Source organism: Lepidochelys kempii, chromosome 19 (genome assembly GCF_965140285.1).
Source record: "Lepidochelys kempii isolate rLepKem1 chromosome 19, rLepKem1.hap1, whole genome shotgun sequence".
In the NCBI taxonomy this organism is placed as follows: Eukaryota; Metazoa; Chordata; order Testudines; family Cheloniidae; genus Lepidochelys; species Lepidochelys kempii.
In genome coordinates, this window is record NC_136398.1 from 8,641,609 (window position 1) to 8,669,587 (window position 27,979).

The 27,979-nt window shown below is 38.3% G+C and overlaps 1 protein-coding gene across 2 annotated transcripts in view; it reads left to right on the plus strand.

Moving 5' to 3' along the window:
* CLIC4 (chloride intracellular channel 4) overlaps window positions 1-26,927 on the plus strand; it is a 54,168-nt gene extending 27,241 nt beyond the window's left edge. For both annotated transcript variants that reach the window (XM_073317405.2, XM_073317406.2), the window contains exons 3-6: window positions 8,471-8,596; window positions 13,563-13,669; window positions 21,420-21,601; window positions 22,941-26,927. In XM_073317405.2, the coding sequence (XP_073173506.1) occupies window positions 8,471-8,596; window positions 13,563-13,669; window positions 21,420-21,601; window positions 22,941-23,105 (580 nt within the window). In that variant the 3' untranslated portion in view covers window positions 23,106-26,927. The remainder of the gene's footprint in view (window positions 1-8,470; window positions 8,597-13,562; window positions 13,670-21,419; window positions 21,602-22,940) is intronic.
* Window positions 26,928-27,979: the final 1,052 nt, after the last annotated feature.

Consider the following 27,979-nt stretch of genomic DNA (forward strand, 5'->3'; position numbering starts at 1 on the left):
TTCCAAATTTTACTTAGTACATCTTATTTCAAACATGACTGACTTCTTGCACCAATTACTGTGCCATGGGTATATTCTCTAAAGCACTTATGGTCGAATACTAATTTGGCGGTGTCTGTCACTGCATGATGGTTGCAAGATCTTGCCTGATTTGAGTTCTCACATCTGTTTACATTATTGAAAGCCAGCTTTAATGTCCAATGATGGCTTCTGCAAAGCTAACGCATGGGAAGACATGTTAATGGATGCTGCCTTAACTGATAACTGAACAAGTAACATAGGACACTGACTTAAACAAGAACTATAGATAACTGGCTCATAATCCATACACAGTTTGAGAAGCTGATTCAGCCTCTTTCAGTTTTGAACAAATTCCTATATTTACTTACCTTTTTGAGATGTGGAGATTGGTCTCAAGGCCTCAGTTACTCTTATCTTTCCTGTTTTTTATTTTTAATGTGCTATGCTTGCTTGATCATTTATCTGGAAAACTTTTGCCATGCACAGAGGCTTAGATGATCAGTGCTTCATTAACAGAACAACCATATTCCTGTGTGAGACACTGAATTGTATCTATATGACTAAATTGTCACACATGACACAAAAAATGTAGCACTTGTCAAATTTTCAGCAAAGTTTCCTTTTTTTTTTTTTTTTTTTTTTTTTTTTTGCAGCTTCGAGTCGAGTTAATATCTTTAATGCCCTGAACCTCAAAGGCATTGTCCTTTTTAATATGAGTGGCTCAACACAATTCTGGTTAGAGTGAGACAAACGGGACAGTAACCTAGAATCAAATATTGTATCCGTGAGCTAGGAGAGAAATATACACTTGCTTCCCAAAGGCCATCTGTAGTGTATGCCATAAATAGGATACAAAATAAAGTATATTCTGTCACACAGATCACTTTATATATTCCTGGCTCTTATTAACAAGGGGTGAATGGAGTGTATCTTAGTGGGAATTATATGACCCAATGTGGTTATAGCTTCCTTAGCTTCCAGCATACCTGAAAATTTGTATTGCATGACAGTGAAAGTTGGAAAGCCTTTCTGTACCACACCACACAGAAAATCACTCAGTATAATTAAAAAATATTTTGTCACAAGGCACACACCCTTAATATTTCCTAGAACAGATGCGTTTTTTCCAATCCAGTTTCTTTAAAGAACACACTGATAAGTTGGTCTCTTACAATTAGCCATTGAAAGTGAATATTGTATTGCAGGATAATAAATATGCAGGACATTCAGTAATGACAGATTATGAAAATCTATAATTCAGAAAAGAACCCAGCATGGAATGGCCCTTGCATTTGGATTGTGTCTGGTTTTTAATGATGTACTCTTACTGCATAACTTAGTAGTTTACATATGGTCTTGTACAAATAAGAATTGCTTCATAATTCATTGCAAAGGAATTTTGCCAAATGAAGAATCGTTGGATGGATCCTAAAGATCATCTGACCTACAGGCAAACTACCCATGAGTTTTTTGGGTAATTGCAGATTGTGGGACGCAACTCTTAGAATCCTCCTTTTCAGATCTCTAAGATAAGCCCTGCTATCATCACATAATAAAAACAAAGATGGCATTTTCACAAACTTACATTGGTAGAAGGAACACTTTCCCAATAAGAGAATGAGTAGAAATCCAATGTAATATAGTCTGCTCTTATATAGCACTTTACAAATATCAGGTCTGTATCAACCTATGCCCATTTGTAAATGGAGAAACGGTAGTGCAGAAATGAAATGATTAGCTCAATGGACATGCAGAACCGTATGGTGACAGAGCCGGAAACAAAACCAGGTATCCTGATTTCCCAGGCCTTGACTCTGCCCACTGTGTTACCTAATGTTAAGTTCAGTAGAGTGTTGTTTTAGTGTGTGGTACGAAGTAAGTTTTTTAATAAAACTAATCTGGGTTGAAAACAAATGTTTATCAATTTAGCTAACTTTGAAGTGGCAGAAGAAAGGAAAGCCTATGGCATTCTAGACTTTACTCCCAATAGGAAAAATTAAGTTTGTAAGTAATATTAAAGAACATAATGTATTGTGTTTGCCTAAGAGTAAAACCAAAGAAGTATGTGGATATTGCAGTCAGAGCTTTTTTAAAAAGTCTAGCAAAAGGAGGCCAGCATGAGACATCCTGAACTCTATTTCTAATAACAAACTAGTTGATTTAGCTTTTGTTGATATTGCTAGCATTGGAACAGAAACCTTTTAGCACCACAGATTGAGGTTAACTCCATACTGGTAATCCAGTGTAGGTATTCACTGTTCCTTCATACAGCCATGAAACAGGACACATTTAAAAGAAAAGTCTTTGTCATGCCTGCATTTGTAGCAATGTTATAAAGTTCTTTGGGCTGGATAAGATTTCCTTGTAAACATTGGTGTTGCTTCCAACTCACATAAACTACATGTACTGAACCTTCCATTTAACTGTGTGGCTTGTAGACCCTCCAAAACAGGCTTCTACAGGGTTTTAGCTCTGGGCTCTCATTGCTGTTATTGATTGCGTACTTTAAAAACCCAGTGCAACTTCTGGAAAAAAAAAAATTAGAGGACCATGTTAATAGACCCATTATGTATTTATAAGCATCAGAAGTATCTGGGTCACTTCTTCTCATGTCAGACACGTAATTAGAAATGCAAAAGATTTCTGTTCAGATTGCATTGTTTCTGTATACCCTTCGCATCTGGGCATTAATGGAAAGAAATTTCAGGTTTAACTTAATTTAAACCTCTTGCAGTCATCCTCTCTCCATCCTAATAAGTCTTTCCTTTTAGTTCTCTAGGTTTTGATTTAGGGGAAAAAATGCAAAGTAGATTCAAAACTGAGAAATAGAACTAGAGAAAACCAGCTGGGATATTGTTTTGTACCTGACCTTATAGTGATGGATGTGTGCTCTGTGATAGAGGGACACATCTGCAGTCACTACAAGTAATTAAAATCTTGAATAGTGGTGGGATATCAAGTTAATCTTTGTTTAAAAAAAAAAGTTCAAAATAAGGCTAACATTTTGCTGTTAACTTGTTAATCAATGTGCCTGGATTACCAGTGCCTAGCAGTAGTGCTGCTTGGCACATAAGAGTAGTTGAACGTTTTGATTAAATTGGAGCCTTATTTACATGTAGGTTTTCTACCATTTACCAAGAGAAGAACGGGTGCTGGCATTTGTCCCCATATTCATAATAGTGCCATTAGGAATGGCTTCCAGGAATACAGTATTCAATGAGTATCATATGCTCTTTTATACTTCCCCCCCCCCCCAAGTTTAACATGCTGTACATATTCTTAAGCTTCACTTTCCAAACTTTGCTACTCCTGTTTTGTCCCGTTATGGACAGCCACAAACTTGTGAAAGTTAGGTGCTGAGAACTTTTCACTCATTAATTTATCTCACTAACTTAGAAATTGTGGGTATACTTGCAAACTATCCTCTTGCTTGACAGTACAATACAATTCGTATACAATAGCAGGCCTAGTTTGCATTAACTAACTTTTGACACTATAAGGTCAGTGTTTGGCCTTAAATGAAAGATCTAAGGGAGCTCTAATTCAATTCTGTAGTTGTCTTAGCAGGTCATGGTTTGGTACAAAAGTTCACAAATAAGTAACTTTGGGATACACCAGAAGAACTGAGTCTTATTTGATTTACTTTTTATGATGTGTATTTTCCTTTCCTAAATTGTGTTAAATATAGTAATGTGCAAACAAAAGAATATTTTGCAGTTCTCAGTTCAACTATTAGTTACTAGGGGCACGAGAAAATATGCACACAGACTGAATTAAATGAGACATACCAGCATTTCAGTAAGACCAAATGTTTCTTGCTTCTATGCAGTCAAAGACAGAGGCTCTATTCTTTCCCTTTTCAGTAACAACTTTTTATGTGCAGAAATTTAACTTGTTCTGATGACTGGAGCAGTGTAAAAACTGTTAAGCTTGTAATAAAATTCAAGGCAAGTGTGTGTTCAATTTAATTTAGAAATCCTGTTTGGAAGCATTAGTTTACAACTTTTGAGATTCTATTTTTAGACTATTCTTCAAATTTATAAAATTGACACCCAATCCATAACTAACCTCCACCCCTAAACATTCAAGGACTGCCCATACATAAAATCACATCTTCAATAGCCTGTGTAAGGTGGAGGAAAGTTTTCTATTTACCAATGTATTTATCCAGTGATTCTTGGAGATTTTGCTTCAGCATGTATCAGATAAACACCACTCAATCATGCTAACCCACTGCCCCGGCTTTTACTACGCTATTCAACTTTAAGGGCTTGTGTACACACAGAGTTGTTCCTGATCAACTCCGTGTGTGGACAGTTATTCTGAAGCAAGAGGTCTGGAATAAAAGAGGCTACACTTGGACATGATTAGGAGCAGCTTTTGTGCTTTAAATTTACACCCTACCATAGTCCATGTTAACCATTGAGTTCAGACAAGATTACTTTCCTAAAATATGGTAAATATCCAGACTAGATTTCAGTTGTTGTCACCAGATAATTAAATGGACAAATTGCTGTTAATAAGGGCCTGTCTACGCTGTGCCTTAGTCTGCACCAGCTGGGGTTTAAATTCTAATTGGCCCATGCTAGTGCGTGCTAACAGTTTGCTTATGTGCATTAATGTAGTCCTGTTCCAAAAACATGGGCCAGTTAGTGTGCAACACACTGGTGCTCGTTAGATGTTGCATCCTAGCTGGTGCAGAGTAAGGCACCATGTAGACAAGCCCTAACATAGATCTGAGCTGTAAACTTTGTATAGCCCACACCTGCAAATCAAAGTAGATATCTATATGGTGACTTTTTAGAAGCTCAGTGACAGAGACAAGAATTGTTTAAAGATTTCTGTTGCAGCCCCTAGGGCCTAGGCACAATATATACTAAAACTTTCATTCTAATTTTCATATAAGGGCTAATACTAGGCCACTTTGCTATCCAGTCAAGTCATTTATAACCAAATTCTGTTTTCTGTAATTTCTGGGATACAGCTTTTAAAGCACACCATTGGCCTCTTACCCTGAACTTCAAAGGAGTGAAGACAGGCCATGTGGCCTGAGAAGATTCTGATAAGCTCTTTTAAGGACATGCCACTGCATTCATAGGGTAACTCTACCTTGCAGCTGGGAAGGTGCTTCCCAGCTCAGGTAGGCAGACATGCTATCTCTCCTCAAGCGAGTGCAGTAAAAGCAGTGTAGCCAGGTATAGCATAGGCAGCAGCACCAGCTACTTGCCGGAATACAAACTTGCCTAGAACACCAGATACGTACTTGTTCAGCTGGCTTGAGCCACTGCCCAGCTACGCTGCTCTCTTAAGCATGCTAGTTCGAGCAGAGCTGGTGCATGTCTGTCTGCCCAAGCAGGGAAACATGCTGTCAGCTGCAGTGTAGATGTACCCATAGATAATCAAATAGCATTTGAGATTGTGGCTTTGAGGTTATGGCTTGTAGTTCTAAGATAAGTATGATCTAATGGTTAGCATAGCAAACTGTGGGTCATAACTCCTGCATTCTGTTCCTGGCTGTGTACTTACTGGACCTTAAACTCTGTGCCTGTTACCTCATTTTCAAAATGGAGGGAGGCAAACATCACAGCATTTGAGGTTTTGTTTGTAAATTGCTTTGAGATCCTTGGGTGAAATGTGCTGTTGACCCAATATTCTATACTGCACAGGTGTCTATACAGTATTCCACATGCTTTGTTTTCATATGTCCATTTTATTTAAGGACACAGTGCAGCTAATAAATTACTTTAATGTCATTTGAAATCATGTAGAAACCTTCCCTTTTGATATTTCATTAGTGTGAAGTCTTGTCTGTTTCTCAAATTAAACCTTCTCCTTGATAGCATTATTGCAAGTGGTTTTGGCTGCATTTATTTATCTAGTCAATGTGCAAAATTGGAAGGGAGCCAGGATGGCTTCCTGCAGTTGTTGCGGGTGTACAGAGCTGTATTTTAATACAAAGTTAAGGTATGAATTGACTCGCAGAGCCCTCTGGCATAAAACAGTGGGTGGAAAGGACAAATGAAGTGAGCTGTAGCTCACGAAAGCTCATGCTCAAATAAATTGGTTAGTCTCTAAGGTGCCACAAGTACTCCTTCACTCTGCAATGAGTGAGAACTACTTCGGAAAATTAAAATTGCCACATTTGCCTCAATATCTGACTTCTACCATCTTCACTAAAATGCCACCAGAGTAAAAGTGGGTGTTTAATCTTAACACTGAGGTGTCTGAGTACTGACAGTACAGAGTGAAGTCTCTGGTTTAGTTTTGCATGTAATTTCAGCTGCATGTAATTCATAGGTATGCTTATAGCATAAGTACAAATGATCCTGTGTACATCTGCCAAAGCCTTAGAGCCTTTTTATGGCTATTGCTACTTCCTTTGTTAAAGGGTTTGTGTTGTAGCCAGGGAATGAAATCTAGCATATCTTGTTTAAATTCTGTAGGAATTTACACTGTCTGATTGCTGCAGTACTAACTGGCATATCTATAGTTACTTGATTAACTAAATTTAAAGATGTTATCCACACACCCCTGTGCTTTTCCACACGAGTTGGAAACAATCTTCCTTAAACTTACTGCTGTTAGCATAGTTTCGCTGATTAGTGTGGACAAGGGTTTTGGTTTGAGAATCATGTTATCAATTACACCCTAAAATAATCTAGAGCATGAAAATAACCTCAAATTCCTATTTATGCTTGCCAGAGAAAACTGTTCTTGACCATAAAGAATCACTGGCTTCAGTCCAGGATTTAACTTCCGCTATAAGACTGATGAAAAGTTGACACATAGTATTGTAATTCCTGTTTGAGTTAAGACTGTCACACTAACATGGAAGTATTGCATTCCATGGGGGTTTCTTATAGGAGAGAATTTAAAGGGAACTATTTTTAGATGAGACTGGATTCAGAGCCTGCATCCTTTATTCCTATCCCGTGCCTGAACTTCTCAACTTCTGCACTCGAACATTAAATGTCCCTCTGCTTCCCTATGTCTGATGCTACAAATGAAATTGCAGATGTGCAAACACACTTTGTGTTGAAAGGAATAAATTACGCGAGTCAGAATGAATGTGAGTGGACGGATGCACGTGTAGCTGGCACACAGCTTTTTAGATGTGTGCCTGCAGTGTCGCATGCTGTCACCTCTACACCACTACCAACTAAGGGAAAAGGAGCAGCTGTCAAGTGCCCATAAAATAAACTAGCTAGGCTTGATAAATACAGCGTGAGAGACATTGTGGGTAGACATCCCGGAAAGCAAGAGGTGTCACCAAATCTCTTTATAAAAAGACTTGATGCCTCCTTGCTCATCTCTGTAGAATCTAAGTACCTATGACTGTGCCAGTCAGTGATATCCTCCTCTTCCCACCACAAGTCCATGGTTCTTGCCAGGAAAATCTTACTTTCCTCAATATTTACTTAGAGAAAAAAAATAGCCTCCTATTCTTAGATTGTTACTAGGGCACACTTTTCTCCTTACTGCTTGTTGTTGTTTTTTTGTTGGCAAAGAATGGCATGCGTGGTGTTTTAATTTATTTCTGGTTTAATTTATATCCATTAGGAAAAATTTGGATGTGGAGAGGTAGAGGTATTAGGGATGCAGACAGGTTCTATGCAGGTTGCTCTATGTACCAACATACATTGGGGGTAAAACAGACCTGACAGTGAGGAAAGAAGTTACAATCCTGAACATCTCAAAATAACTATATACAGTAGAACCTCTGAGTTAAACACCAGAGTTACCAACTGACCAGTAAACCACACACCTCATTTGGAACCGGAAGTATGCAATCAGGCAGCAGCAGAGACCCCAAACAAAACAAAACAAAACTACAAATACAGGACAGTACTGTATTAAACATAAACTGCTAAAAATATAAAGGGAAAGTTTTTAAAAATTTTTTTGATAAGGGTAAGGAAACTCTTTCTGTGCTTGTTTCAGTTAAATTAGAATGGTTAAAAGCAGCATTTTTCTTCCGCGTAGTAAAGTTTCAAAGCTGTATTAAACCAATGTTCTGTTGTAAACTTTTGAAAACACAACCAAAACATTTTGTTTAGAGTTACGAACATTTCAGAATTACAAACAACCTCCATTCCTGAGGTTCTACTGTATTCTACTATTCCTATAAAGGAGATCTGAAAACAGCTAATTAAGAATTAAAGCAAACTTTGAAGTACCACAAATACATTGAGATTAAAAACTTTACTAGTGTAGTTGTCATGAAATTGCAAGGCATTGAACTCCCTTTCATATGCTGTTGCTTACTGAAAACACAGTTTCACCACTGATGCTCGTGTTAACTCTTGGAGGGGCAGAGCTGGCATGCAGAGATTGGCCTCAGGCAGTACCTCTATAATCAGAGGTAGCATTGATAGCTGGGATCATGGTTGTACTGTGCTCACTTGTTCCTTTTAAAATTGTTTTGTATCATATTTGCATTGCACCATAGGAAACCAGCAGACCTACAGAACTTGGCTCCAGGGACTCATCCACCCTTTATTACCTACAATAGTGAGGTGAAAACAGATGTGAACAAGATTGAAGAGTTCCTTGAAGATGTCTTGTGTCCACCCAAGTAAGTATTGTGTGGAAAATGTATTTGGAAACAGGTTATTTGGTAACAGTAGCATGGGTGTCTGGCCTCAGGTTTGTTGGTGTTGCTTTGTTTAAATTCCTGTTTATGGAGAAGCTTCCTGCAATAAATAGTGCAAGTATTATTGCTAACCAAGTTTAAGATGCTTTCCATATCAACAAACTAAAATCTGAATCTTCATAATGTGGATTGAGGCCTTAAATATTTCATCCAGAAGCCACATATTTTATAAATACCCATTTGTTTAGGAAGAAATCAACGTGGAAATAGACTAGAGGTTATCTGTAATCAGCGGTTACCATTTTGTACATGCATGTTGGAGCCTGAATATTTTTCTTTTTTGGTGGTTTAGGGTGGGGCTGTGAGCTAGAAGGGAGGCAGGATACGTAGGCCTTGCTAATAAGATTGTATTCGTGTAACTGAAAATGGGGCCCCACTTCGCAGAACTATATATCTGTGCATTAACATTAAATCATTAGGGAAACCTATTTTCTGGTGATCTCCTTATGGTCTTTTGCAAGATTTTGTATTTGCAGACATTCTTCTAGAAGTAAAAGACATGGCATTCAGCCGTTTACTTGAAATGAACTTTTCATTTTAACCTAAGGATGGTAAATGTCAGTGACTTGCATGTTTTCCATTAGAAAGCTTTTCCTCATTCCTTCCTAGCTTATTGAATAAGAAAAAGGATAATCATTGTGTATACCTTGCAGAATCAATCATATCTATGTGCAAGTTGGCAGTAGCTTTCTGTGGCTTGGGCCCATCTTGCCACGCATGATGATAGGCTCCCCGCTTCTAAATGTGTACGTGAGGCTAAGGTTGAGCCTTAAGCCTGTCAAAATTGTGATGGAAAAATGTGAATACATGTTTTATTCATTAGATTATGTAGTGCGAGAGCAGGAACCTGTATCAAGTACCCCTTACACGCCAACTGGCAGGCTGTGGTGTTGATCAGACATGGGTCGTCTCTGGCTAGCTGAGCTCTCTCTCCTCTGAGCCTTCAGGAAGAGGAAGGATTTCTGGAACATCACACTTTTCTTTTTCTCTTGTTTGGAATCTTGCGGTCAATGACCACGTATCTTCTGGGACAGATGGTTTTTAAGTCACATGTTTTTAAAAATGTCTCTTTTCCCTTGGGCTGGCAGGACTAATGGAGCAAAGCAGACTGTATGGCTGTGTATAGTTATTGTACTGTATATCAAACCCAATTTTCCATTCCCTGAGCACTGGATTGCAGTGATAAGGGGGGCAGCTTTCCACTGTAATCCCCCTCTATTATGTTAAAAGCGCCATGTGCTTGATTGTATATGCTTGCTCCAGAAAGCAGAAGTGTGTAATTATAGTCTTTACCCCAGGGTGGTTTAAGAGAATCTGGAGCAGGACTTGTCCAGTTCTCTACAAGTAGAAAATTCATTGGGACAGATAATGTACTTGACTGTCCATAAAACAAGTCTTCTCTCTTTTCCAAACACACACTTTGCTTTAAGAGTGTTTTGAATTAAATTAACATCTGCGAGCATTTTCATATCTTTTTGGGGCAACAGGCACTATGTAGATGTAAGAGTAAATGAACTGAGATATTTTTATCCCACATAGGAAAGGGTCAGAAAGTTAAGGTTACAAAAAGTCTGTTTCTTCGAGCTGAGAACTATGAACATCAAACATACCAGTCCATCTTAAGCTGTTCTTGGAATAGAAAAGAGCCATTGTGTTTATTCAGTCATCTGAAAAAAGGAAGGTCAAAAGGGACTGATCAATTACCAGTGAGATTGTTTTACTGTACACTAATAAAACCATCTCTTGTTGATCAGAAAGCAACTTTATTTTTTAATGACAGGTTTCAGAGTAACAGCCGTGTTAGTCTGTATTCGCAAAAAGAAAAGGAGTACTTGTGGCACCTTAGAGACTAACCAATTTATTTGAGCATGAGCTTTCGTGAGCTACAGCTCATGCTCAAATAAATTGGTTAGTCTCTAAGGTGCCACAAGTACTCCTTTTATTTTTTAATCTAATTTTTTTCTGATTGGATTTTATGTTGTAAACCACTCTTGAGTTTTGACTACCTTTTTGTGCAACATACTGTAAGTGCTGTCCTTACCTAATGTGTGAACCCTATGTATAATCTGCAGGGGTTTGCACCAATTTTAGAGGAGTCTAGGGACAGTGAGTGGTCTCCAGTTAAAGGTGGGCTTGAGTAAAAGCCTGGATCTCAACCGTCAACTCTGAAAGTGTTCAAAGTCTAGGATAAACTTCTGGGAATGGCCTCTGTGTATAATGGGTTAAATCAAAAACTCTGATCCAAACTCTGAGGTAGTTGACATCATTGAGCTCGCCCTTAGGCTCTCATTGCAATGAGAGCTGTGACTTCAGCACATGTAGACGTTATTTAAGATTGCTTTGAACTAGCTAGCTTAAACAACAATAGCAACAACACCATGGCAGCCTGAGCTCTGCAACCCCACCAAGGACGTGGGTATGTACTGAAGTGGCTTACTTGTGCTGCTATCCATGCTGCCGTGACTTCATCGCTATTGGTTTTTGAACTAGTTAGATCAAAACTAGTTTGTGTATGTCTGCATTCGCTGCATCCACACCTCTTACTGCAATGTCGACATACCCTTGGGCTTTGTCTACACTAGCACTTTTGTCAGCAAAACTTGTTGGTCAGGGGTGTGAAAAAACAGCCTCCCTCCCCCAACCGACATAAGTTTCACCGACAAAAGTGGCTACACAAGAGAGGCTACACAAGAGACCTTTCAGCAGCACAGCTGCAGTGGTACAGCTGTCCTGCTGTAAGGTCCATAGTGTAAACATAGCCTAAGTCTCAATGGCTAGTCCACGAGAGGGAGGGATCTGGGAATTAAAAATTGCTATTAAAATCCCTTATTTTGATATTCAGTGAGTAGTCGGGGAATCCTCTGGGGGAAAGGAACAACTGAGGAGTGGGTAGTGGTGCATTTGGACACCACTACTCATTTTTGGCCCTGTGGGAGGGTTCCAAAAGTCACTTCAAACCTAGTTCTCATTTAAACTAGTTGATTAACATTAGACAGTGACAAATTCTCTTCAAAACACTTCCCACACATCAGTATTACTGTTTACTTTGCACAGAGATATTTGATAGGCATATTTTTTAATTGCTTAACATGGTTTTTATAAACCATTTTCAAATTAGTTTTGATGCTCCTGATCAAATTACATTACAACAGAACTTAGTAAAGTTATTTTTTTTAATACAAGACTGTAGTCATTTGCTCTGTCTCGTGGCTATTGGTTTTGGGAGATGAAAGTTGAAAAAACTGCATATATGCAATTTTTAAAACCAACTGAATCTCAGTTGAGTAACCAGTATCATTTGGGAAGAGAAACATGGAAAACAAACATTTTTAGTGCGATAAATTTATGTCTAGTCTCAAAAAAGGCAGCAGACAAGTAATACATAATATGAACACATTTGGTTCTTATTTTAGGGAAAAAATAAAGGGGGGCACTAATACCGAAAATCTTTAAATATAACTTCAGCAGAAATCTAGAAAGCTAGTCAACATGTACATGCTTCAAGTCTCACACTGACTGAATATTCCAATTTTCATGTTTAGGAAAAGTATCGGTGCAGTCTTGACTTAAATAAGTATAAGTTTGCCTGTCATTAACTAGGCAAGAATGAGCACTATTCTTTGTTCAATGTAACTGACATAGCAATATTCAGGGCCAGCCTAAGGGGTGGGCAATCAGGGTGGCTGCCACATTGTTCCAACACTCAACCCTTTTCCCCCTGCTCAGGGCTCTCTAAACATCCTTGGGCAGGCCCTGACAATATTGCTTGTATCGATCAAGAGATTCCAGTTACACAGTGACAGGGAACCTTTTAAAAATATCCCTACTTCACAGAACAGAGCAATAGGACAGAGATCTCAGTATTCAGGAGAGCAGTGTGTTTCCCTTTGCACAGGGTTGTACATTAACATTTTTGTTTGTAAAGCTTAGCTGGGCATTTTATAGTCTCCTGATCTTTACAAATATGTAAATAACATAAAATGTTAAAGGTCTGCTGGTGAACATGTAACTAAAACCCACAGCCAGCTCAGAAATGCTAGCTTTGTGACCCTCGGTGTAACTGGATACCCATTTTACGTGCTGTATGTAGGTTTTTTTCATATTCTCCAGTGGAATTGGCAGGTCCTCTGGTAATCCTTATCGCAGAAATAAGCACTAAAGTTCTTCAGAATTCCAGGTCCTGACTCATGTTATAGATAGTTTAGTCACATTGAGATAAGTCTAAAGAACATTTTAAAGGGGAAGGCACTTGGGTTAAACATAATTTGTTTTTTTAAAATTCCTTGCATGTTGTTGATACCAATTTAAGTTAATAAAATTGAGTTTACCTTTCACTGTTTATGCTGTTCAGTATTTGCAGATCACTGAGTTTTACAGTGAAAGTAGAACAGCCAGTTTCACATTTGGCAGTCAGTTTTATTTTCTGATTCTGATGGCACTGTTTCATTGCAACATTGCAACTGTTTAAATCAACACAGTTTATTGATATTTGTTTTAAAAAAACACTACCAACATTTCCATTTGGATCTTGTAAACCTAAATTTTGGGCCTGAAAATGACTAAATTGTGGGGTTTTTTTTAAAAGGTGCACATAATCTAGAACAATGGCTTTCAATCTTTTTTTTCATTTGTGGACCCCTATGAAATTTCAAATGGAGGTAAAGACTTCTTTGGAAGTCTGAGACATAGTCTGCATACTGACGGGTCTGCTGATCACCAGTCGAAAACCACTGATAGTGTGTTAATAACCTAAGTAGAGTGTATACATTTCTTTGCCTGTTTAATGCTAATAAATACATGGCTGACTGGTCATATTGTTTCTGCTGAATATTACAGAAGAACTGCTGTTGGAATATTTTCCCACAAACAATTGCATCTTTCTGCTTAGGTACTTAAAGCTTTCACCAAAGCACCCAGAATCAAACACCGCTGGAATGGACATCTTTGCCAAATTTTCTGCATTTATCAAGAATTCCAGACCAGAGGCCAATGAAGGTAGGAGACCTCAGTCCTGTAATCTCTGGTGCCTGGGTATTTCATTGGGTTGTGGGGACGGCAATTGAAGCTGTCTTTTTTTAAGTGCTTATAGTTTTGTACTATTTTCTCCTCTCTGTTTACATCTTTGTTCGTCCTTTCTCCAAGGTAGAACAGGGTATGGTAGAGGTTTTGTGTCCAGGCAGCACTGCTGATGTTCACAAATAATTTTCCTGAACTAGACATCCCTTAAATCTGATTTTTGTTTTATGAAAGTCCAGGGCTACCCAGATCACCTCTTTGATGGGTGTGTTTAAACTATGTAAAGACACTATTTCAGGGCAAACGAAGGTATTGTGGACAGTTCTGAGGGCCCCACATGCAATGTGGGACAGCACTACTTTCACTTAACCTCACTTCCTTTTTTCTCCTGGGAGAAGCCAATGTCTGTTACTAATTCTGATCTAATTTGATGGTCCTATTAATTGAGGGATTTATTTGCAATTCATTTGTTTACTATTGGTACCATTAGTGGACCTGCCCCTTAATTGCTGGTGCATTTTAGAGGTGTAAAACACACAAACAAAGCTATTTTAGTTTGTAATGGCTGACTGTAAATCTGAAATCCTATTAATCAAAATCTCCTTGTTTGAGCAGGTGGCTTTTAGTTTTTTGGGTTAATGATCTCAGAACCAATGACTCAGTGTCTACCTTGAGAGAACCAGACCAGTTAATATTCATTTTGGGAATTTAACCATGACATGCAACTTCTTTGAAATGTGCAGTAGTGCTCAGCTTGCCCCTATGCAGCCTCCCTGTGACATGCTGTAAACTGACTCCGTAGATAGTGCATTTCAATATCTGACTTTTTAGTCAGATGTACACTAAACTTAAGGATGTCTTGATCAGCTGGTCACGCTTTTAAACTGACAGTGTTCCTTTATAGTTAATCACATTTACTTTGAAATATTCTGTGTATTTAGAGATGTATTCTACCCTGGAAGCTTACTTTGGGTTCCCCACTGGCAACTATTGGCCTAATATTCAGAGATGCTAAGTATCCCCAATTCCTGTTGATTTCATTTGAGGCTGTTGGTGCTCAGCCCTTCTGAAAATCAAACCCCAGATGGGTAGAGGCAGACTTTGGCTCTTAAACTGTGCACAAAAATTCATTAGAAACCGACCTGGACAGCATTAGTAATTCTTAGTAATTTATTGAAAAGCAGACATGTGAAATGCATTGATTTGCTGTCCATGATAAAGTGCTGTCCATGATAAAGTTAAGGACTTGTGTGTAAAAGCTGAGTTTTAATTAACCTTTAACTCTGAGAATGAGTGTACTTTCCCATAAACTAGTGCTGAAAATGTTCAATGCCTTCCTGCAGTCGCCTGAAGGCCTCACTCCGTCCCATCTCTGGAACCCACCTTTGCTCCCTTCCCCCACTGCTATAAGTTTCCAGTTTGAGAGCCGTGCCACTGGAAACTGGATAGCATTTTAAGAGTTAAAATGATCATAGACTCATTAACGTTCCCTGCAGCTTTTCTCATGAAATTAAAGTATCAGTTTAATATTAAACATCTGTAAATTCACATTTCTCTTCCTTTCTGTCTTGTATCTTGCTGCTGCTTGTTTCAACCTTTGGTTTCTCTGAGCAGCTCTTCCCTAGAGCTAACTCTGGTCTAGATCCTTTGTCTAGCAAATACAAGCTGCTGTCATCCCAGTTGGTATCCTGCTGTTCAAAGGTCAGTTGCATCCTTTACATCATCCAGGTAGCTTCTGCCAGCTGGAGGCTTGTAAATCTAACTTGCACACTCTGCCACTGTGGCAGAGTTTTCATGGGTTATATTTTTAGGTGAAGACAGCAAACATACCAGAAGCCACAAAAAGTAAATAAAATGAAAATGCCAGTTACAAAAGAGCAAGAAATTAGGCTGGTTAGGTAAACAGTCTCACTCACACTTGCTACCAGTCCATACGCTAGCACATTAATGAGCAGATGTCTGATAGCCCCTTTCAGTTATTGATACTCTAGTGCACTTACTGTGCTGTATCTGGACTATTAGTGTGATCTGTAATCAATTGCATACACTTGTTTTTGAAATATTTTTTACTCTTATAAAATAGACGTTAATTTTTAGGGTACGTTTTCAAACTTGTTGGATAATGGCATAATACTAGCTCATGACTTCTGTTACGACACACACGCTGGCTCCTGTTTATTGGGGTTGACATCCAAAGAGGGGGGGGTGTGGTGGTTTTTTTTTTTTTTTTTTTTACAAGAGACACCAAATCTTGGTTAAAATGAAACTGCTAAGGAACTGACTTGATAACAAGGATGGTTACTCATTCCAGAAGACTCTGACCAGATTTGAAAGTGTGTATTATAGAGTAATTTATTTACTATTAGACTAGAAGCTATCTGGTCCACTGACTGCTTTTACTTTGAGTGTTTACTGCTGCTGCTCAAGCATAATTTTAAGTAAAACTATGTCTAATACTTGCATTGTTGCTGCCAGGAATAACTGTCTACCCTCACTAACCTCATAATGACATAACCAAGCCGGACTAAAGGCACAATGGGTTGTTCAGTTTGCAACATGTAGACCTTAGATTAAATTACTTATTGGTAAATAAGAACTCCCAGTTGCCAAGCAACCTTCTGCCCTAGGGACCTATTATAGCAGCTGTGTTCAAGAAAACAATATTCAGAACAATTCTGTTCAGTAGTGTCTCCCTGGTGGATTTTGTTGTTGAAGGTCTATGGACTCTTAGCTGTTACTTTAAAATATCATTTAATTCAAGATACAGGATTCAACAAAATGATTTCAGCATTTCTTAAGAGAATCCTAGTTAGGCAATGCTGTGTTCAAGCAGCATTCAATTGAAATACACCCATGATTTCTTAAAACTCTAGTAAAATTTGGGTTTTGGGTTTTATTACTTTAAACTGTCCTTATAGCATATGTAACCAGAGCATCCCTGTGTTAACGTGAGCGTTATGTACAGTTGACACTGACCAGTCTGTGTGCTGTTTGCACTGCACTCTGTGAAACTAAGGCATAAATGTCTAGAAGTAAATAAGGTTTCTAAAATCTGTTCCAACAGCCTAAGGAGCTACTTTGAACAAGCAAGGAGATGGTTTTAAATTATTTTTACTTTGAAACCGTGAAGGGGCAGGTCACAGGGCTAGCTGCGCTTCCGTCTCCTTGGACGCTCTCTGTGCACCCCCTCGGGTGTCAGTACAAATGCTTTTACCTATCCTGGGTAGAATTCCACAATTATCCCACTCCTAGACAGGGCTCTGGGCTCCCGCACCCTGTGTATTGAGAGTGCTTACTCAGCAGGTGGGACTGAATTCTGGCATCTACGGTTTTTCCTGATCAAACAGCCTTCTGAAAACCAAAGTGGTGTTTGTTTTTAACAGCAGGAACAAAGCATTTAGAGAAAAGAGGAGTTTAAAAGTCTTAAACGTGTCTCTATATTATTGTCTCCTGATGGTAAGCTAGGTAGCCCTACGTTCTTCAGACATCCCAGCATGTGTCTGCATGTCAATCTGATTGTCCCATCTCCCCCCTTCTCCTGAGAGGGAGACTTTTTCAAACTCTCATCCTTTTAATCATCTGGTTCCCAGGCTTTTCCTGTATTAGCATTGTCTCTTCACCCTCAAGGGCTTGTGGAGAAGTAGCTTATCTTGAGCCATTGTTTCCTTCCTACTTGTTTTCCTACAACTCTCCATTAAACTAAACCAATATATTCATATAGTAAACATTCAAATAACTAGGTCAACATATAGTAGTAATAAACTAGAACAGAGCAATTCCATTTCTTCTATAAAAAGCTTATCATTATAAATACTGTCTGTGGGGGAGAGGAGGCTGGTTGTAAACTTGCACAGACTTGAAACTTGCCTATAAAATGTATAGAAGTTTTAGCCGGGTAAAAGGGGGAGATCTTGTTAAATATCTTTTTATACTGATCACCTGAACATGCAGTACCAAATTTCACATACAACTTAGTGTTCTTTAAAGATTTTCAGCTGCTTTGGACTAATGGTGGAAGTGAGCTGCAAACTTCCTGAATGCTGGGAAAGTTCAGATATGATGTTCAGATCGCAGGTTTTGATTTACACGCACTACTTTGGCTTACATCATTTTTAAAAAGGCGTAAAGCTTTAACCTTGCCATGTGAAAAGTAAATAGTAATATTTGGGAACTGCTACTGCTTTCTGATAACGCCCCAGATTTTGAGATTGACAAGCCATGAGCCATGCAGGATTGGACCCTTGAATCATCAAAGGAGTCTTCTTTTATTCCTAAATGGTTGTTGCATGAGAATGTAAGTAAAACACACAATCCTACTATTTTTCTGCAGTGTTTACATTTAGAAAAGAGAGAAAATTCCTCCAATATAACCAGTGTTGTAGAACTAGGTTTGCATTGGTTTTATGGGCTATACTGCCCTCTGCTGTTGTCTTTGATTAATTTGCTTTTTCAAGAGTTCAGACTTACCTGCATGCAGAGTTGCAACAAATTTAACATGTGCTTTCAAAACTGAGAGTACCCTGGCTTAACCAGGAGATCTTCAGCGACCTGAAACTCAAAAAAGGAGTCATACAAAAAGTGGAAACAAGGTCAAATTATGAAGGATGACTACAAAAAAACCACAGGGGTGTGGGGACAAAATTAGAAAGACCAAGGCAAAAAAGAGATTAAACTAGCTAGGGTCAGAAAGGGTAACAAGAAAACATTTTACAAATACATTAAAAGCAAGAGGAAGACCAATCACATGATGGGCCCATTTCTCAATGAAGAGGGAAAGACAATAACAGAAAATGCAGCAACATGTGAAATGTTAAATGCCTTTTTGGTGTCAGTTTTCACCAAAAAAACAAACAAACCGTAAGTGATTGGGCAATTAATATAGTGAACATCAGTGTAAATGGGGTATGATCTGAGGCTAAAATGGGAAAAGAATAAGTTAAGAACTATTAGACAAGGTAGATATCTTCGGGTTGGCGGGACCTTATGAAATGCACCCTAGAATACTTAAGGAACTGGCTGAAGAGATGTCTGAGCCATTTGCAGTTATCTTTGAGAACTTGTGAAGTCTAGGAAAAGGGCAAATATAGCACCTGTCTATAAAAAGAGGAATAAAGATAACCCAGGGAATTATAGACCAGTCAACTTAACTTCAGTATCTGGAAAGATAATGGAGCAAATAATCAAGCAGTCAGTTTGTAAGCACCTAGAAGATAATAGGGTGATAAATAAGTCAACATGGATTTGTCAGGAACAAATTATGTCAAACCAACTTAATATCCTTCTTTGACAAGGTAACAAGCCTTGTGGCTAGGGGGAAAGTAGTAGAAGTGATATATCTTGACTTTAGTAAGGCTTTTGATACCGTTTCATATGACTGTCTCATAAACAAACTAGGGAAATATAGCCTAGATGCACCTGCTATAAGGTGAGTGTACAACTGGTTGGAGAAGCATAGTTAGAGAGTAGTTATCCATGGTTCACAGTCAAGCTGGAAGGGCATATTGAGTGGGTCCTGCAGGCATCTGTCCTGGGTCTGGTTCTGTTCAATATCTTCATAAATGGTTTGGATAATGGCATAGAGAGTACATGTGTAAAGTTTGCAGACAATACCAAGCTTGGCGGGGTTGCAAGTACTTCAGAGGACAGGATTAGAATTCAGAATGATCTTGACAAACTGAAGAAATGGTCTGAGGTAAATAGGATGAAATTCAATAAGGACAAATACAAAGTACTACACTTAGGAAGGAACAATCAGTTGCACAAACACAATGGGAAATGACTGTCTGGGACCGAGTACTGCAGGAAAGAATCTAGGGGTGAGAGTGGATCACAAACCAAATGTCACCAATGTAATACTGTTGCAAAGAAAGCCAACATCATTCTGGGCTGTATAAGTAGGAGTGTTGTAAGCAAGACCTGAGAAATAATTCTACTCTTCTTAGTGCTGATAGGACCTCAACTGGAATATTGTCCAATTCTGCAAACAAATTGGAGGAAGTCAAGAGGAGAGCACCAAAAAATGATTAAAGGTCTAGAAAACATGACCTATGAAGAAAGTGAAAAAATTGGATTTCTTTAGTCTGGAGAAGAGAAGACTGGGTGATGGTGGGGGACATGAAAATCTTCAAATACATAAAAGGTGGTTATAAAGAGGAGGCTGATAAATGTTCTCCTTAACTTCTGTGAGGACAGGACAAGAAGTAATGGCCTTAAATTGCAGCCGGGGAGATTTAGGTTGGACATTAGGAAAAACTTCCTAATGCTAAGTAAGCATAGTTAAGCACAGAAACAAGTAACTTGAAGAAGTTGTGGAATCTCCCTCAGTGGAGGTTTTAAAGAACAGATTAGTCAAATATCTGCCACTGATGGTCTAGGTTATACTTAGTCCTGCCTGAGTTCAGGGTACTGGACTAGATGACCTATTGAGGTTCCTTCCAGTCCTATGTGTGTATGATTCTGATTTAGTTAAATCAGAGTAAATCTTGTGTGACTTATTTTGGTTAGGTATCAGAGTAGCAGCCGTGTTAGTCTGTATTCGCAAAAAGAAAAGGAGTACTTGTGGCACCTTAGAGACTAATCAGTTTATTTGAGCATAAGCTTTCATGCATCCGATGAAGTGAGCTGTAGCTCACGAAAGCTTATGCTCAAATAAATTGGTTAGTCTCTAAGGTGCCACAAGTACTCCTTTTCTTTTTTTGGTTAGGAAGAGATTTAAGATAAAATGACATAAGCCATTCTTAAATGAAAAAGAAGTGTCCACTCAGGGTTTTGCAGTGATTTAACTAAACTGGTGCAAGCTTGTATTTAGGCCAGACCTTAAATAGCAATAAACCCTTACAGGTTATATTTTAATGATTTTAAGTTATGTCAAACTGACAAAAACAAGGAAGAGCGAAGAGTTTGTCTACATGAAACTGGCACTGAAATAACTAAATCAGCTGTTAATTTATACCTTTAGTCACTTGAGTGTACGTCTGTGTGGATGCACTTGTTCTGGAATAGAGAGCCCTATCCTGACATACCTATCCAGGACATACATATCCTGAAGGTGTGAATTACAGCTGATTTAGTTATTTTGTGTCAGTTTCCATGTAGACAAGACCTAAGATTGAACTTCCGCTTAAACTTCAGTTTGTCCTGTTTTGGTCGGTAGCACAGATTTCAATTCGGTGTCTAATGCTACCAGCTACCACTAACGCTGATTTAAGACGGACTTTGCCATGATAGCTGTGGCAAAGGAGACTGAATGTCTATTTCAGTGGTTTGGCACTGCCGTGGGTATCACAGCAGTGCACATTCATGTAAGCAGCCTGAGTGGTGTGTAGGGCTACATAAGTGCCAAGTAACTATTATAAAGTGCATCTGCTGTACTGCAGTAGGTACAAGGAGATGAGTAAAAAGGTGAAATCTGGAGATTGGAATTTTGTAGATACACACTTCTTTCCACTTAATATACAAGTCCTGAATTCATACTTTTCTTAAAACATGAATTGTAAAATACAGATTGGGTCTATAAACTAATCCCTGCTTCGTGCATTACTGAGGTGCTTTAAGCTTAGCCAATTCTCTTACGTTACATCAGGAAGAGGATGCAAGAACCAGACGTGCTTCCTATATAGATATCAATAGCGAATAGATTGATAACTCTTTGAAAACTGCTTTATGGCTTGCTTTCTTTCCTTCCTTCCTCTTTATTGTTCTCACATAAAACTGTATTCCTTTCCTGCAGCTTTGGAACGTAGCCTCTTGAAAACTCTGCAGAAACTGGATGAGTACCTGAACACTCCTCTCCCTGATGAGATAGATGAGAACAGCATGGAGGATATCACAGTTTCTACCCGCAAGTTTCTGGATGGCAATGAGATGACATTAGCAGACTGCAACCTGCTACCTAAACTACACATTGTCAAGGTAAATGATTTTATTGGGAGGGACTACAGTCATTTCAGTTACATTTCTTATAGTGTATATAATAGAAAAAATGTACAAGATCCTGGATCCCATCCCATTGCAAGGAACTTGGTAAATAAGACTGAATACATAAGTCTTCGTTAAGTGTAATCACAATATTAACACACTGCATAATAATTTAATGAGATTCTTGAAATGTGTGTGAAGCTTCTGTGCCTACCTTAGTTACTGTGACACCTAATAGATAACTAAGATAAAAAGATTTGTGGCCCAAGTCAAGCCAGGTTTTAATGTGCTGTAGAAACAAGGAAGTCATGAGACTTTAAGAAGAAAGAAGAACCATATGACTACAGTTTTTCCATGTTTCATTAAGCACATGTTTTTTCTGTCTGTACAGAAAATGGCCTTAGTAATACAAGTAAATTGCACAATGCCAAATATAGGACCAGAGGACAAGTTAGACACACCTGAAAGAGATGGGAGAGCATAACTCTGCAAAAATGAAGATTTTTCTTTATTACCAAAAAGAAAAGGAGTACTTGTGGCACCTTAGAGATGAGCTATTACCAGCAGGAGGGGGGGACGGGGACCTTTTGTAGTGATGATCTCGTTGGAATCTGTGTTTGAAGTTTTTTTGTTGAAGAATAGCCACTTTTAGGTCAGAAATTAAGTGACCAGAGAGATTGAAGTGTTCTCCGACTGGTTTATGAATATTAAAATTCTTGACATCTGATTTGTGTCCATTTATTCTCTTCTTTATTACCATGGTCTGACTTCTGTTCCCCTTCCCTTGCACTGTTCTAGGCAGTCTCACGCTGCAGATGGAGCCCCAGGTTAAATTTATATGCCTGGCTGTAGCAATAGTTAATCTGTAGTACTAGTTTGCTCGTTGTCCTCGGAAAAACTGGGCCATCTTGATTATCACTACAGAAGGTTTTTTTCTCCTGCTGATAATAGCTCATCTTAATTAATTAGCCTCTTACAGTTTGTATGGCAACTTCCACCATCTCTGTGTGTGTGTGTGAGAGAGAGAGAGAGAGAGTAATATATCCTTACTATACGTTCCATTCTATGCATCTGATGAAGTGGGCTGTAGTCCACAAAAGCTTATGCTCTAATAAATTTGTTAGTCTCTAAGGTGCCACAAGTCCTCCTGAAGCATATAGTGTACCACCAGGTCTACATACATACCAGAAGGGCAAGATGTACTGATTTTGACCTTTAATGGAAGTTACATTGTAGGGTTTATACTCTGTGAGGATAGTATGACAAAGAATGGAAGAATTGATGTAACTTAAAGGACATGAAGTAGTCATTGTATATATTTTTTTTGTTTTAGGTGGTTGCCAAAAAATATCGCAATTTTGATATTCCCAAGGAAATGACAGGGATTTGGAGATACCTGACCAATGCCTATAGCAGGGATGAATTCACCAATACTTGTCCCGGAGACAAAGAGATTGAAATAGCTTACAGCGATGTAGCCAAGAGACTCACTAATTAATCAGCACTTGCAAAAGAGATGACTTCTCACATATTCCATAACAGAATGCTTCTCCTAACAGACTGCTCTTTTGCATATAAAATAACAATTTATTTTGCATGAATTTGCAGTTATTCAATGTTACGTTGGATAGAGCAGGTACAGTAATTACCTAAAGTTCGCAAAACAGGAGTAATGAGGCTTGTTTTTCTTTACCTTCTATAGCAGCAAATACGAAGATTATCATTAATACAATTTGTGTTTAATGTTGCATTGGGGTACTCTAGACACCCCAGGATAAAGGGTTATTTTTCTCCACTCCTTTTCTTTTATCTATTAACTATAGCTAAACTTGCAAACATTTGGTCCATTTCTGTGTAGACACTCTCTTGAAATTCACTAATTGGTCCACAATATTCTCTTGGTATATGGTACAAGAAATATTTATGTATTTTGGAATTTACTACTACTTAAAGGTCTGCATGTAGGATAAAATAGTTATCTACAACATATTGATCTGTACCTGCTTGTCTATCCCAGCCGTATACCAAAGGATCTTATTTCCAAAAAAGCCTTTTGCAGAATACTTGGCAATTTTTTTTAACAAGAAAACAAAATACTGTTGGATTACAAACAAAAGGCCCCAGAAATATGGCCACCACAGACCCAGATATGAATGCCCCAAACTGCAGGAGTTGGGATCTTGGTCTGAATTTTGTTTAGGGGCCTGTCAGAGAAAATGTTTAGGTATGGGCCTTCTGGAGCCTGATGAGCACTAGTTTAAAAAACAAACGGTGCTGTCTGAACGGAGTTTTGGGTCTCACCAGATACAGTTAGCAGAAGGTCATTTTGATGGCACATCATGAAGAAACCAAAAGAGCTAGACATCCACCATTGGTTCATTTTAAGAACTGCAAGTGGCTGCTTTTTTGGTAGTAAAGAGCCTTTGTTCTATGTAGGTCGTCTTAGTAACATTTATTTAGGAAAACTGCTGTCGTAAACAATGTACATGTAAAGTTTAGGGTTCTAGTTGAAAATAGCTACTGTATATGATAGCTAGGAGTGCAATGATTAGCAATGCAAGACTGAACACACAGCAACTAGAGTAGAAATCTTGAGAATTTCTTTAAAGATATTTTTTCTGAAGCATGTTTAAGTGACCTTTAAAAGCGAATATTTGCCTTAACATACAGTATGCATTTTTCTAAAAGAAAAGCCCTCTTGTTTTCTCTTTAAAAATAATGCTCTGTGAAGTGCCAGCCTTCCTACGTATTAATTTATCCCCTGACTGTCACTTGTCTACATACCTGGACGACAGTTTTGCATAACCGTAATCATTGCACTACTATCCGTTTAGGTTTGCTGCAGCAACACTGAGGAATAGCACTGCAATTTTTTAAAAAGCAATTTTCAAATATTTCTACACCAGGGAATAGTTTTCTTGTTTAAAACAAAAAGGCAACGTTTTGATGCATGAAATAAATTACTAGGTTATTTTAGAGGCCATCAAACCCCCTACTCCAAAGAGCATTAACATATTTTTTGTAATGATACTTTTTTATATTTAACTGATTTTAGAAGTCTGGAAAGTGCTATTCCTTGTAGGTTGTTTTTCCAATATTAAACCTACTGCAATAACATGAAAATGCTCACAGAAACACACTTTTATACACTAACATTTTGGTAAGCACTAGTTTTATGAAAAACAGCATGACTTTCTAAGCATCCTGCTTTTGCTATTTCATATATCCATAAAGTTAGCTTGAAATAAGTGATAGAATACTCCATATTTGTATACGTGGCTTATGGTGCCTTTGTCTTGCCTTCTTAGGTCTAGAATTCCATTACTGTAACAACTCTCAATTGTTACCTGTCTTTTCAAAGACAGCGATCGATATGCTTAAAATCAAGCCCTATTATGATTTATTGCAGGGGCGTTCAGGAACTGAAAGGAAAATCTACAGAGCAGCCTGGTTAGAAAATGATTTGTAGCCTTCTTATATTCACTGTATCCTAAAGGCCCATTCACACCACGAATAAAGTTTGTCTAGCAGTAAAAATCTTCTTTAGGGGTTTAATACTTGCCAATGCTACGTCCAGAGAGGGGAATTATTTCATTTTTTGTCAGATTAAAACCTAGTTTGGTTTTGTTGTTAATACATGGAGGATAACAATGGGAGTTTATTGGTTTGGTGCTTTTTTGCCTTTGTATAGCTTAAGATGCTCAACTAAAAATGGAATATAGGAATCGGTTTAGTCAATTGAAATTAATCTATTAAATTTAGATCAGGATGGCCCTTTGGAGTTGTTTAATTAGTGATCAGGCCCAATTTTTTTGTAAACCGATTAGGCACTCAGTATGCACACAGCTTGTGTGTGCTGGGTAACTGGATTTACATGATCATAATTAACCATTTGTATATACAGTGACTCAGTTGTGGTAATTGGCCACAAAAAAAGCATGCCTGTACACGTTTACCTTGTTAAAATATCAGGCCTGTAATCTAGTATAAACCATAGATGCTTTGTAATTTCCCTTGAAAAATCTAATTATCATCCTCGAAACACGGATGTTGAATATAATGTGCTACAACGAAGTAATTTTAATGGCTGACATGGTTAAAAGCTTGGGAACCAAGTTAAAGCTTCTGCTGTCTCTGGCACCCATTGATGCATTGCTTGTCTTAACACAATGAGCTATTGAGTGTCAGAGATTGGACGGCAATGAAAAACGAGCTTTTTCCCATATAGTCACAGTTCAAATGAGCCTCTGGTTGGTTAGTAACTGAAAGGGGATATGCCATGTGGTGGCCGCTTGCTGACCTCTGTGAAATGAGTGGCTGTCTTTCTGATTTCCCATTGCATTGCATCACTATAGCTGTCCCATTTGTTGGCACCCTCCGTATAGAGCTTAGTGGAGACTGAACATCTTTTACCTCTACAGGTAGTCACTCCAGGTCAGAACCGCAGGGCGTTGGCAGGGTGGTGTGTGGCGGGATTAGCCATCTGTGCTATCTGTATTTTTCAGTCTGACCCCAATCACCAGCACTTACAGTAACCCTTATTAATGGGAAACTCCCTGTCCTCATTCCCTCCCACTTTGACTGGAGAACAAGGTATACACATGAATTTGGTTTTTAAACAAAGTTTTCCTTTCTGGAAAAGACTTCCTGCATGTGCAAAACTGTTTGAGCGGGATGCATGTGAACCCTTGAAATGATTTCATGCACTGCAAACATTTCCTATGTGTCTGTTTTTCTCTGGCATTCGAAGTCCCACATGGACTACTGCAGCTGTGTAGTTGCATAATTATATTTTTCCCATAAAATTGGTAATTTTCTGGAACGGGTCTGTTTAAACTGATTGAAAAGAATTCTGTGCAGTTCTGAGATAAGATAAAGATGCAATCAACTTTCTATGCTAAAGAAGCAAATTAGCTTTTCATATCAAAGGAATAGACATGTTGAAAAAAACAATGTGTTGAGCCAAACCCACGGATATCTATCTCCATGTAGGACACAGTGGCTAAGAACAGCAAAATGTACACTCTGCCATTCAGATAATGATTTGAACGTGTTAAATGAGCATCTTCAGAACAAAACTTTATCTATCCAAAGTAAGCCCACTTAGCTTGTGACACTAATTCTTGCTTTTTGTATGTGGGTGGGACGAAGTGGGGAGAGATGCAAACTCCGAGAACTGGACATCTGGAATTGGGGCATGGTATGCAGAAATACTTGACAAGTCCATACAATTTATTGTAGTATGCTTATGGATCATCTTTTACAGATATACCAGTATATTGCGGGCAGCTAAAAATAAAATTATATTTTCACTACCAAACAGATCTGGATGGTTTTGTGTGCGCACATATTCCCACAATTCAAGAGGGTGCGTTGTGATGCACTACTGTAGACACAATTTTTGTCTGACCGTTAAAGCCAGTGATAGGGCATACCATTCCCAGTTTTGCCATTGGTCTTGTGACCTCTAGGGCAAGTTGTATTTAACCTCGGTCTATCTTTCTGTAACTAGGTATAATATTTACCCACTCTGCCGGAGTGTTGACTAGAACAAGTTTTAAAATGCCAGTTTTTTCCACAAATAACTTTTAAAAGTGATCATTTGTCAATATTTCCTATGGAAAATATTTTTTGATAGAAAACTTTTTTAAAATGTGGGGGTTTGTTTTTTTTAAAAGACTTTGGTTTTCAAAAATTGAAGAACAAAACATTTTACCAAAAAAGAAACTTTCACTGTGTAGTTTTCTTTTTTAAAAAAGTCAAATTTTTAAAAAAAAGTCAAACATGAAAATGGTTTGGTTTTTCAACCAAATAAACCATTTTTCATCATGTTCCAACAAAATATTTCAACCTCAACTGTGGAGGCTTAACTGATACTTTGTTACAGAAGAGAGTTAGGGTCCCAAGCTGGGATGCTTTGGTTCTGAGTTTCAACCACACACCTCTCAGGACTTCTGCTTGGCAATGTTTCAGCCTGAAAACTTCCCTCTTTGCTCTGTAACCTGTCAATACCTAGTCAATAAGTCTGGTCGTAAGTCGTCAATTTCCATAGGAAGGTTCTAAGAAAATCCAGGGCATTGCTAAGCCAGCCATTCATCATCTAGCTCACCATGGGGGTGTGAAGTATATCTCGCATCTGATTTACAAGGAGATTTGTGTTCTGGAGAACGTGCTCCAGGATGCAGTCACCTACACTCAACATGCCAAATGAAAGACCGTTCTAGCCTTGTATGATGTAGTTTGCATTCTCTAATACCAAGGTTGCCCTCTGAAAGAATTTGGAGGCTAAATCCATGCTAAGACTACATGATCTACACTCATCTACTTCACCTTGGCTAGGTCAACTGATGGCATTAAAATGTGGTAATCCAA